General features: G+C 37.0%; 1 protein-coding gene across 11 annotated transcripts in view; it reads left to right on the forward strand.

Moving 5' to 3' along the window:
- Nucleotides 1-13,833, forward strand: part of St7l (suppression of tumorigenicity 7 like) — a 214,677-nt gene that overhangs the window by 6,451 nt on the left and 194,393 nt on the right. For all 11 annotated transcript variants that reach the window (XR_007109290.1, XM_047557026.1, XM_047557024.1 and 8 more), the window contains exons 3-4: nt 239-401; nt 8,635-8,689. Coding sequence is in view for 10 of the 11 variants with exons in the window: in XM_047557026.1 (XP_047412982.1) it covers nt 239-401; nt 8,635-8,689 (218 nt within the window). In the remaining variant the exon portion in view is untranslated. The remainder of the gene's footprint in view (nt 1-238; nt 402-8,634; nt 8,690-13,833) is intronic.

The following is a 13,833-nucleotide window of genomic DNA, read 5'->3' on the forward strand; positions in this document are numbered from 1 at the left end:
GCAATGTATAGTTTTGTCTAAACTTGTTTCATGACAAGAATTATAAAAGCAGTATTTCACTTTTATATGGCGTGTGTTTTGGAGGAAAATTTAAGTTTGTTTTTTTGAGGTAGAGGGAAGCAAATGCATTTAAAATGCTGAATTGAACAGGAACATTTTGAGAGAAAGTTTTGATTTGAACTCATATATCTGCTGATCAGTTCTATTTTAAGTGAAAGATGTTTTCTCTTTGTCTTAGATATTTGAATGGTGGTACTTCCATAAGCATGGCACATCTTTTATTGAGCAAGTATCTATAAGCCATTTGCGACCACTGATGGGAGGAACAGAAAGCAGCATTTCAGAGCCAGGTCCTCCTTCAAGCAACAGAGAAAGTGAAACAAGCAGACAGAATTTATCAGGTGACTACTTTTTCAGTGTTTTCAGAGCTGTATAGTTAAGATTGATTGATAGAAAAACAACAGTGTGCTGTGGTTTGAATGCTTGTGTGACTGCTAAATTCATATGTTGAAACCTAATCATCAATGTGATAATGTTAGGAGGTGAATCCTTGGGAGGTTATCAGATCATGAGGGTGAGATCCTCATGAATGGCATAAAAGAGACTGTAGAGAGCATTTGACCCTTCCACCTTGTAAGGACATAGCATAACCAGAAAGTGAGTCCTCATGAGACACTAAGTCTGATAGCACTAGATCATGGATTTCCCAGCTTCCAAAAATGTTGAAAAATAAATTTCTGTTGTTTTTAAGCTATCTAGTTTATGGTATTTTGTTATAGCTGTCCAAATAGACTAAAACAAAGAGAACTTTATATTTCATGTAAATAAAGGTAATCCACACCTAGTAGGGAGAACAGTGATCATCAGAAATCAAATCCCTTCTCTGTTCTGTTAGCCTGCCATCTCCAAATGCAGTTTTTACTTTGTGATCCAAGGTACTTGGCTCTGGCTTTAGTCATCATATCCATGTGCCATTTAGCAGGAAGGAGAAAAGGCCAGGAGAAGAACACTCTTTCCCCTATCCACCCCATAGCAGACAAGGACTCTTCCCTAGAAGCATTATATACTATTTCAATTTACTTTCTACTCATCATATCTTTGTTAAATGGCCACTACTAGCCATAAGGGATAGAAATTACAGTCTTTTTCTTGGTGGTGAATATACACAGCAAATAATCAGGGGATATTATTATTGCCAAAGGAGAAATCTAAGAATTTGCCACCTCTACCAAGAAAGCAGAGTAGGAAAATACTTTTTTCTTTTCAGTTTTCTTACAAAGGCATCAAAATTTATTTCCTCATGTTTGAATATTTCATTATAATACTTGAATCATAGTTAGTTCCTCTCTACATGTCCAGGAGTAGAAAGCAAATACTATTAATGATATGTAATTAGGAAAGTGAAGTTTTCAAAGCCAAATAAAAATTATATTTTTGGATTATTCTCATTGGTATAGGTAATGATATTTTAATAACAATGAGTTAATTCTATAAAATTCCTATAATGTCTCATTTGTTCAATAAACCCAATCACAAGTTATGTTAGTTTAGTAGAAAAATACTGAGTTCAGTTGCTGGCACTTTTTAGATTTCATCAGGTGAAGACCAAGATTAGTAGGGATGGGAATGGTAGCCTTAGAATGCAGGAAGGAATAATGATGATTTTTTTAACTGTCTCTTTTCTTCCCTTTGATAAAATAACTATAGAACTCCTAAGAGTGAAATAGATTAAATGAATATGATATAGATCTGTTCCCCAAAAGCTCAAGTTCAGTATATAAATAATTATAACAATAATACGTAACTTGACTTGATTTTATTCTTTATTGTAAGACGGACCAAACCATTCATAATAAGAATGAAGATAACCTTAAAAAAACTCCAAGTTGGTAGAAGGTGTGGACTTATAAATATAAGTTGACAGCAAAAAAATATGCTTAGCTGCTTTTATTGGGGATGTATACAATACTGTGTGACGGAAAAAGGAGTAGTCAGTTAGTGTTCAATTAGTTTTAGTGCCTAGAAATGTTTCACAGAGGACATGCTTATATTGGACCTCAAAAATGAGTCAGAATCTCCCTGGGTAACTTCATTTCATTCTATAATATTATCTACCATAGTCACATATACTGGAAGAACCAATTTTAAATGTCTAACCACAAGCTTTCTTTTAAGTTCCATACCCACATTTCTGACTCTTACTTGCCATCTCCACTTTTGATGATCCTAAGCACCCTGACTCATTCTGTTGGAAATGAAACTGATTACCTTCTTCCAGTAGTCCTCCTTTCATAATCCCACAATCTGTTAATGGTATCCAATTTCCATACTAGAAATCTTTATATTATTTGTTTATATTCTTTTATTTCCCTTTTATTCTCCAAACAGTTGGCCCCCAAATGGTATCAATTTACCCTCAAAAATTATATTGGTTCCATTCTACCTTCTTTTATTTCAACATTCACTATACCATATTCAGATCCTTAATATCTCTTTCTGAGGCTATTGCTACAGTGTCCTAACTGATTTCCCTTCCTCTAATACTTCTAGTACATTTTCTCCCCTTACTGTATAAAAAAATGGTTCTCAAACTTATAGGACTTAGGAATTCTTTACACAAATTATCTAGCATCTTAAGTAGCTTTTACTTATGTATTATATTCATCATTATTGTCAGACTAGAAATTAAGCATAACTTTTAAAAATAATTATTAATTTTAAAAATGACAAGTCATTACATATTGCTATAGACTGCATTGTTTTCCCAAAATTCGTATGTTGAATTGTATTCCAATGTAATTGTATTTGGAGGTTGAACTTTTAGGAGGTAATTAACATTAAATGAGATTATAAGGATGGGTTCTTCAATCTCATGGAATTGTCAGCCTTCTAGGATAGCATGGTGTCCCATGTAAGGACACAGTAAGAAGGTTATTGTCTGAAAGCTAGAAAGAGAATCATCACCAGAACCCAACTGTACTAGTACCTTGATCTTGGACTTCCAGCCTCCAGATTATGAGAAAATCAATTTCTATTGCTTAAGCTACCTAGTAAATGATACTTTGTTATGGCAGCCTGAATTAAATTGAGATTTTGGTACCAAGAAATGTGGTACTGCGGTAACAAATACCTACATATGTATAAGTGACTTTGGAACTGGGTAATGGGCAGAGGCTAGAAGGGTTTTTAGGTGGAAATAGGGACATTCAGGGCAATTCTGGTGATATCATAGATGAAATTGAGGAACATGTTATTGGCAACCAGAAGAAAGGTGATCCTTGTTACAGAGTAGAAAAGAACTTGACTGAACTGTGCATTTTGTGGAAGGTAAAATTTGACATTGTGAAATTGGATATTTAGATGAGAATATTTCTTTTTTTTGTATTGTAAACAAATGGGGTACAACTTGTTTCTCTGTACGTGAAGTAGAGGCATACCATTTGTGTAATCAATACATTTACATAGGGTAATGGTGTTTGATTCATTCTGTTATTTTTTCCTCCCCCCCCTTTTCCCTCTATACAGTCCCTCCTTCCTCCATTCTTGCCTTCCTCCCACCCCCATTATGTATCATCATCCACTTATCAGCAAGATCTTTCACCTTTTCGTTTTTTTGAGATTGGCTTATCTCACTTAGCATGATATTCTCCAATTTCATCCATTAGTGGCTGCACTAATTTGCAACCCCACCAGCAATGTATGAGTGTACCTTTTTCCCCACATCCTCGCCAACACCTATTGTTGCTTGTGTTCTTGATAATCGCCATTCTAATTGGGGTGAGATGGAATCTTAAGAGAATATTTCTAAATGAAGTACTGATGGAGTAGCTCGTTTCCTCCTGCCTTTCCAGTGAAATGTGAAAGAAGAGAGGTGAATTCAAGAAGGAATTTTTAAGCAAAAAAGAACCAGAACTTGAAGATTTGGAAAAATTCTCAACCTATCCATATTTTAAAAAAAGAAAGAAAAAAAGAAAAAGAACTTATTCTGAAAAGATCACCAAGGATGTGCTTGAACAACCTTTTGAGATCATATGTAAAACTCATGAACTTGATCAGCCATCTCAGCAGAACTCAGAAATAGAGATTGACATATTTCAGAAAGGCATTGCCCAATTTGAACCAGCAGGGACAGAAAAAGGAAAAGACAAGAAAGGAGGCTTTTAGATTGCTTGGATTCTATAGGACTGTATCATAGAGCTACTTAGCTGTAGGTGGATACTGCCTTCAAAAAAGACCAACCCCTAAAAGGGTTGTTTAAGCCACAACCCTTTTATTTTATTATGGTAGTCCAAGCTAACTAATATACATATTTTTATATATATATATATATAATGTATATTATATAGTATATAGTATGTATTATATATATCATACACACACACACACACACACACACACACTTCATATATATGTATTGTAGATGGACACAATACCTTTATTTATTTATTTTTATGTCATGCTGAGGATTGAACCCAGTGCCTCACATGTGCTAGGCAAGCACTCTACTGGACTACAGCTCTAGCCCCCTAATATACATATTATGAAAATTAATATTTCCTCAAACAAGAAAAAGTTGGTCTGAAGACTAGAATTGTTTTACATTTGTTCAAATCTCTTAATGTCTAACTTAATATAAGAGCTTATTTTCATATGTTTCTGCACTGTTGTGATGTTTTGAAGCATATGAAGAAAATCTGGTCTTGCACAGATATGTAGTTGGAAATGGGGAGAGTATTTTAATACCTGTTTCAGAAAATTGTGGGTATTCTTTTTTTGGGTACTACATCAAAACTTGCTAAGGGGTGCTTTCTAAAAGTGTAGTTTAATGTGGAATCTGAACTTCGTAGTCTGTGTTAAAATCTGTTCATGTGTCTTGCATTTTGAATGAATCTTTTTCCCCATAGCTTTATAATATCACATTCATTAATTGGAAAATACTTGTTCCCTATGTTATGCTTATTTTAAATGTTAATACATTTTATTTCATAATGTAAGAAAAGAAAATCACATTTGTTAATATCACTATTAAATCTTACAAAGATGTCTTTACTGTTGTGAAGTTACCAAAATCCCAGTAGGAGATACAGGTTTTTCAAAATCTTAACTTTCTTTGAAAACTTAAGTTTTATCATTGGCAACCAATACTGCTAGTTTTCTTCCTTGAGGTTGATACACTCACTTTTTCAGTTCTAAGAAAATGTCTTTTAGGTACCCATCTGAATAACCATCAATTTGTCATCCTGTGACTTTTTTAGGGAAAAGTGTTCCATGACAAAAGTGAACAGTTCAATCTACAAAATAATTGTTGTCATATCTGATATAAAGTTTAAAAATTTGCCTTGGATCCTCAGCACCAAAAAGAGAGGGTTGGGGAGGGGAAGAAGGAAATACATTTGCCAGTGGGAATGCTTCTCAGTGATAGAGTACTTGACTAGCAGTCATGAGGCCCTGGGTACAGTTCCCAACACCAGGGAGAAAAAAATTGCCTTGTTTTTACTGCAGTGATTTCAGGTGAAGAATTCAATGACTGGTAGTACAATTTGGCATCACTGCCTTGACTCATGCTGAAGTGTAGTGGTTTGCTGGGTGCAGTGGCACATGCTTGTAATTCCAGCAGTTTAGGAGGCTGAGGCAGGAGGATTATGAGTTCAAGGCCAGCCTCAGCACATAGATGCAAAACTTCTTCTGGCAAATTGCATACAAAACATATTAAAAAGATAGTGTACCATGATCAAGTGGGGTTCATCCCAGGGATGCAAGCTTAGTTCACCATACAGAGATCAATAAACTATCTATCACTAGATATCACTTCAATAGACTTAAAGACAAGAGTAATGCCATTATCTCAAAAGATGCAGAAAAAGCATATGACAAAATACAGCATCCGTTCAAGCTCAAAACACTGGAAAAACTAGGAGTAGTAGGAATATACCTCAACATTGTAAAAGCTATATATGTTAAACACAATGCCAACATTGTTCTAAATGGAGAAAAATTGAAAGCATTTCCTCTAAAAACTGGAACAAGACAAGGATGCCCTCTTTCACTACTTTTATTCAACATCATCGTCCTTGAAACTCTAGCTAGAGCAATTAGAAGAAAGAAATTAAAAGGATACAAATGGGAAAAGAATTAAGACTATCCGTTTGCCCACTATATGATTCTAAATTTAGAAGACACAAATAATTTCCTCAGAAAACTTGTAGAACTCATAAATGAATTCAGCAAAGTAGTAGGATATAAAATTAAACATAAATCAATTGCATTCCTATACATAGGCAATGAATCCACTAGAAGAGAAATTAGGAAAACTATCCCATTCATAATAGCCTTGAAAAAATAGAATAATTGGGAATCAGTCTAACAAAAGAGTGAAAGGCCTCTGCATTGGAAACTACAGAACACAAAAGAAAAGAAGAAGACCTTAGAAGATGGAAAGATCTCCCATGTTCTTAGATAGGCACAATTAATGTTTTCAAAATGGCTATACTACCCAAAGCCACTATACAGATTTAATATAATTCCTATTAAAATTCCAGTGAAGTTCTTCATAGAAATAGAAAAAGCAGTCATGAAATTCATTTGGAAAAAATAAGAGACCCAGAATAGCCAAAGCAATCCTCAGTGAGAAAAGTGAAGCAGGTGACATCACAATACCAGACCTTAAATTATACTACGAGCTATAGTAACAAAAACGGCATTGTATTGGCACTAAAACAGACTTGAAGACCAGTGGTACAGCATAGAAGACATAGAGACAAACTCACATAAATAGTTATCTCATACTAGACAAAAAGCACCATAAACAAACATTGGAGAAAAGATAGACTCTTCAACAAATGATGCTGGGAAAACTGGAAATCTATATGTAGCAAAATGAAATTAAACCCCTTTCTCTCACACTCAGAAAACTTGGAATGGAAGCAGTATTTGACCCAGTCATCCCACACCTCAGGTTATACCCAAAGGACTTAAAACAGCATACTATAGTGACGTGGTCACATCAATGTTAATAGCAGCTCGATTCACAATAGCTAAACTATGGAGGTACCCTTTAACAGATAAATGGATAAAGAAAATGTGGTACATATACACAATGGATTATTACTCAGCCATAAATAAGAATGAAATTATGGCATTTGCCACTAAATGGATGGAATAGAGACTATCATGCTAAGTGAAATAAGCCAATCCCAGAAAACCAAAGACTGAATGTTCTCTTTGATGTGCTGATGCTAACACACAATAAGGGGGTGTGGAGGAAAGACTAGAAGTTCATTGGATTAGATAAAGGGGAATGAAGGGAAGAGAGGGGGGATGTAAATAGGAAAGACAGTAGAATGAATTGGACATAACTTTCCTATGTTCATACATAAATGCATGACCAGTTTAACTCCACATCGTGTGCAACCACAAGAAAGGAACATCTACTCTGTGTATGTATACTATATCAAAATACATTCTACTGTCATGTATAACTAAAAAGAACAAGTAAAAATATTTTTTAAAAAGCCAGCCTCAGCAACTTAGCAAGACCCTAAGCAACTCAGTGAGATCCTCTTTTTAAATAAAATATATAAAAGGACTGGGGATGTGTCTCAGTGGTTAAGAGCCCCTGGTTTCAATCCCCAATACCAAAATAAATAAAGTGTAGTGGTTATACCCACATCAGTTTCGCATTATTAGTTCAAATTTGCAGGAGCATGATAAGATAAGTGAGGCACTTGGGGCACAAAATTTAAGGATACCCTCATTTGCAGGGTCATATCACTGAGTCCAAGTCAACACAAAGACAAATCGTGTCTCAGAATTTACTATGAAAAAAGTTACTTTGCAGTTCTATAAATCAAACCTGAAGAACTGCTGATCTCAACAAAGATTTGATATTCATTGTTATTCTGCTTATAATCCTTTTGATAGCTTCTCACTGACTCAGGATTATATCTAGACTCTAATATGGCATATAGGCTCCTTCAGCAATTTCCCTCAGTCTAGCCTTATTTCAGTTCTCCCTCCTATGTTCTACCCTATACTCTAGCCTAAAAATGATGTACAGTTTTATGGTACTTCCTCTCCTTAGAATGTGGGAATCTTCTACTCATCTTTTATAATCATTCAATGATTCAGTATCAGTTCAAATGTCACCTCCTCTCTAAAACCTTCTCTGATTTTCCCAGAGAAAAATTCACTTTTTTTTTTTTTTTTTTTTGGCTTGGAATACAACAGGCCTTACTATATTACTTGTCCTACAGTTTAAGTGGTTGTTCATAATACTGACATTTACCCTATATTTAATTCAGTTAAACGAATCAGTTGCAGACACTGTGTAGGCTTCAGGAACATAAAAGTGAACTAAATTTTAAGATGCCATATTTGAGAGGGGAAACTAACATCCAAACAGATAATCACATTATAAAATGGTGACGTAACTGAATTACGAACCAAACGCTATGGAGACAGAAATAAGGGAATGACTAGATTTAATTTGTGCTTCTTGAGAGCCAGGGCATTTCATGGTTTGTCTTTGTATCATCTGTGGCTAGCTCTGTGCTTAGAGTATCTGGGTAGACAGTAAATGTTGATTAAATGAAGATTCGACTGCATTTGTTTAAACTCTTTCCCCTTGTTTTTCAGAATGCAAGGTATGGAGAAACCCTCTAAACCTTTTCAGAGGAGCAGAATATAGGAGGTATTATATTTTGCTTTCATTATAAGTATAGCATTGGTCTTAGAGTAAAAGTACTGTGGAAACATTTGTTTTTATAAATATATCACAGCCTCTTCCAGTTGGAGTAATGATATATATAATAAGGTGAAAAGATTAGCTCAACTTTTAGTGGCAGCATCTTGTCTATAATTACATTTATAATCACTAGAGGCAATGCTTCAAATCATGTTTGTGATACATAAGTTCACTAGTTTAATGTTAGAAAGCCTTTTTCAAAGAATTCTTGAGGTTAAAAAAAATTGTAGGTGTCAGCAAACTCCTACACATATGTGCTCAATTTCAAAATTTCAAGATTTGCTAGAAAACATTAATCTGAGTTCTTTGGTTTTGTTGTTTAGTTTTTGTTTGGAAGATCTATCCAGTGGTGACAGCAGTGTGTTAAAGTCACCCAGAATTATTGTGTTGTGGTCTACTTGATTCCTGGAATTGAGAAGGATTTGTTTGATGTACATGGCTGCGTCGTCGTTTGGGGCATAAATATTTATGATCATTATGTCTTCCTGATTTATGGTTCCTTAAGCAGTATGAAATGTCCTTCTTTATCTCTTCTGACTTTGGCTTGAAATCCACTTTATCTGAAATAAGGATGGAAACCCCCACCTTTTTACTGAGTCCTTGTACATGGTAGGTTTTTTCCCCATCTTTTCACCTTTAGTCTGTGGATGTCCTTTTCTATGAGATGAGTCTTTTGAAGGCAGCATATTGTTGGGTCTTTTCTTTTTAATTCAGCCTGCCAGTCTGTGTCTTTTGATTGATGAGTTTAGGCCATTAACATTCAGGGTTACTATTGAGATATGATTTGTATTCCCAGTCATTGGGGCTTATTTTTGGTTTTTAACTTGACTTGGTTTCTCCTTTGATTGGTTTTTTCTTTAAGGTAGTTCCTCCCTTTGCTGACCTACATTGTTGTTTTTCATTTCCTCCTCATGGAATATCGCGCTCCCTCTGCCCGCAGAGAGAGACACGACAAACGTCTGAAGCTTTGGAAGTTTATTGTGCACAGTCCCTCTCCTACACTTCTCTTACTCCTAGCTTCCGCGCACTCCCAGCTTCCCTTCTCTCAGCTTCTTCCAGCTTCCGCGCACTCCCAGCTTCCAGCTCAGCTTCAGCCTCTGCCTCCGCCGCTTCTTCCACTTCTGCCGCCCTCAGCTTCTTCCGCTTCTGCCTCTCTACTCTCCCACCCACCAGGCTTATATACACTTCAACCAATCAGGGGAGAGTACACGAGGTAAATGCGGACAGCTGCAAGCATAGGATAGGTACACGAGGGGGGCATGCTCTAGTCACATCGTTAACTAGCCAATCATTGGAATTCACTGGTTGTTTACTGTATAGCTGGCCGCTTTCGGCTCAGCGTCAGGCGCCATCTTGACCATGCTCAAGGCTGGGGGTCCTGGAAACCCCGACAGATCCCCCTTCTTTACTATTAAACTAAGGCTCGGGACCGTGTCTGTCTTAGGCTGAGTGGTCAGCATATGTCCTTACCCGTCATCAGAGCCTGCAGAGCATGCTGCAGCTCCTGTCTTAGGTTGGTACACAGCCACCTCCTTCATTACCCGTCTTTGACTACCGGTCCAGCATCAAGAGCCATACTAATGGGGGGCTGTCGGCCTTTAGGGCGGTCATGGCCTGATGAAAGATAATTTGATCTCTCTATTGGCTAGCTCGTAGATGCATGCCAAAACGAATGAAGAGAAGGAGGCCAAGGCAGAGGAGTACCACCATAGCTCCTAAGCCTGCCTGCTGTTTGACAAATCTATAAACAGAAGAAAAACCATATAGCCATATTAAATACAGAAACAATATACATCCCAGTAGAGTTACAATACGGGCAACACAAACAGCTCTCAGGGAATAAACGCATCCCAGTCCCAAAAGTTCTTGCAAGGTATCCACTTGTTCTTATAATGAGTCCACTCTCTGATAGAGTCTCTATGGTCTGCAAGGCTGCAGCTGTATTCTCGGCCAAATGATCGTTGTTATGGTTGTGTCAATGCTGCTACTGCAAGGACTGTGATGACAATGATCACGGCTGTTGCAATGTCAAAGCCTCTCCTGCTTCTCGACAATTGCACTGGCAATTCTACATCTGCAACAGAAACTAGGACTGGTAGGAAGATAGAAATGTGCAAATTGCACGGGTGGCAAAAGAACCATTCCAGTATTGTGAGAGATAGCACACGGTTAGTGAACAGTTAAGAGGTGTTATTAGAAATGTTAGTTGGTAGAAACATGAAAGGGAGGAAATACACAAGCTGACGTGGGAGGAAAAGCAATATTACAGCTAGGGTCAGCAGAATGAGTTGCTCTGCTCTGGGTCTGATTTGTAGTATGATTCCAACGGCAAAGTGCAGAAATTCCTCCTGTTAAAGCAAAGAAAGACTAGAGATATCCTTGTCACCAAAAACAGCACGACCTGAAAAATCATCAGTAGAATTGACAGGCTTTTAGAGGAATTGGTGAAAACAAGAAAAGGAAGGATAAAAAATGTGTTAATCAGAAGTGAAAAATATGGCCAGGCTAACAATGGCCCATAGGTTCCGGGTTTGCCTTTCCGTCTGAGTTTTTGTTATTGGAGGAAGGCTCAGACTCGCCATTGCGAGGAGGAGCAGCATCACTTGCATGCTGTAAAACTCTGATTAGCCTTTCTGGAATCCAGACTGGAGTCTGTTGATCCTGTGGGAAAATACAAACAGACCCTCGGACACAACGAAGGACTGGATCCGGTCCTTTCCAACAACCTGTCAGGATATCTTTCCATTTTGCCCATACTTGAGGAGTATTATGGGGATTATAATGTCGATCAGCTGCAGAATGGCCGTCCCTATCCAGAGTTAAGAAATTTAGAATGAAAAGAACTAAATTAAGTTTATCTTTAGGAGACTTGTAGGAGGCTCCTATTCCCCCTTTTTGTTTATTTAGACAATTTTTTAAAGTAAGATGTGCTCTTTCCACAATGCCCTGTCCCTGAGGATTATAGGGGATGCCAGTGACTGATTGGATGTTAAATGTTTGTAAAAACAACTGGAAGCTTTTGGAAGTATAAGCAGGACCATTATCTGTTTTAATAATTTTAGGTATGCCCCAGCCAGCAAATGCTTGTAGGCAGTGTTGAATGACATCTTTTACCTTTTCTCCAGAATGAGCGGAAGCCATAATGACCCCTGAAGCAGTGTCTACTGACACATGTACATACTTAACAGTACCAAATTCAGAAATATGGGTTACATCCATCTGCCAAATATGACCAGGCAGCAGTCCCCTGGGGTTAACTCCAAAGGATTGTACTGGGATTAAAGGAGCACAATGTTGACAATTTTTTACTATTTGTCGAGCCATACATTTAGATATAGGAAATTTTCTGCTCAAAGTAGTGGAATTTACATGGAATTTTTCATGAAAGAGTTTTGCTTGTTCCTCTATGGAAAAAACAAAGATCGATTTGGTGGCCATATCTACCAAGTCATTAGCATTGGCCAAAGGTCCTGGTAAATTAGAATGAGCTCTAATATGTCCTACATAGAATAGATGTTTACGCTGTAGGATAAGGTTTTGTAGCGTAGTAAAATAAGAAGCTACCGTGGACATGGAAGAAATATGGGGTACCGTTTCAAGAACCTGTAAAGCGTTAACGATATATAAGCTATCAGATAGAAGATTGAATGGCTGATTATCTGCTAATTTAAAGGCTAATATTACAGCTGCAAGTTCAGTAACCTGTGCGGAGTTGGGTGGAACTATTATGGTGTGAAGTTGTTTACTGATAAGTACTGCACCTACTCCATTTTTGGAGCCATCAGTAAAAATGGTTACACAGTCTTTAAGAGGCTGGACACTAGTCACTTTTGGAAAAACTATGGGAGTATTTTTACAGAATTGAATCCAGGGATGTTGGGGATAATGGTTATCGAACTGAGCTGAAGTGGAACAATATAATACTGACCAATCATCATCATTATTAATTAGCCATTTAATTTGCTGAGTGGAATAAGGAGTTATAATAATAGACGGATGGATTCCAAAAACAGTAATGCAAGATTCTATTCCCTTGAATATTACCTGAGCAATAGCTTGGGGATATGATTGCAATGTTTTAGCTGGAGAGCTAGGGAGATTTATACTTTGCAGAGGTCCTCCTTGCCAAACTATGCCAAAAGGGGTATGCTTCTCTGAGATTATGATTAAACTTAATGGTTGAGTAGGATCACAACGATCAACGTAACACTGCTGAAGTCTATTCTCTACTAGCTGTAAGGATATCCGTGCTTCGGGAGTAAGTTTCCTAGGGGAATTCAAGTCAGGATTACCTTTTAATATATCGAATAAAGGTTTTAATTCCCCTGTGGATAATTTTAAATAGGATCTGATCCAGTTAATGTCACCTAAGAGTTTCTGAAAATCGTTCAAGGTATTCAATTGATCTGTCCTGATGGTCAACCTTGTTGGTCTGACTGTAGTAGCAGTGAGCCTTGTACCCAGATATTCTTGGATCTCCTCTAATTGTAATTTTTTAGGAGCTATCGTTAGTCCTCTTTTTTCTAATGCTTGAGTTATAAATTGTAATGCTTCTAACAAAACTTCTTTTTCTGGATGGCAAATAAGTATGTCATCCATATAATGATAAATCAACAATCTCTTAAACTTTTGTCTAGTAGTTGTTAACGCTTTATCTACGTATATTTGACATATAGTAGGACTGTTAGCCATACCTTGAGGCAACACGGTCCATTCGAATCTCTGGTCAGGCTGAGTGTGATTAAGAGAGGGCAAAGTAAAAGCAAATCTCCAACAATCATTTTTGTGTAAGGGTATAGAGAAAAAGCAATCTTTTAAATCCAGAATAATAGTAGGCCAATTTTTTGGTAGTGCAGTGACAAGAGGGAGTCCACATTGGATGGGTCCCATAGGGTACATTTGTTCGTTTATGGCTCTTAAATCATGTAATAACCTCCATTTTCCTGATTTTTTCTTTGTTAAGAATATTGGAGTATTCCAAGGAGAGGTAGAATGTTGTAAATGACCTGCTTGTACCTGCTCTTGTACTAACTTATGAGCTGCCTCTAGCTTCTCTTTTGTTAGGGCCCACTGTGGAATCCAGCGAGGCT

This window comes from Sciurus carolinensis, chromosome 1 (genome assembly GCF_902686445.1).
Source record: "Sciurus carolinensis chromosome 1, mSciCar1.2, whole genome shotgun sequence".
In the NCBI taxonomy this organism is placed as follows: Eukaryota; Metazoa; Chordata; class Mammalia; order Rodentia; family Sciuridae; genus Sciurus; species Sciurus carolinensis.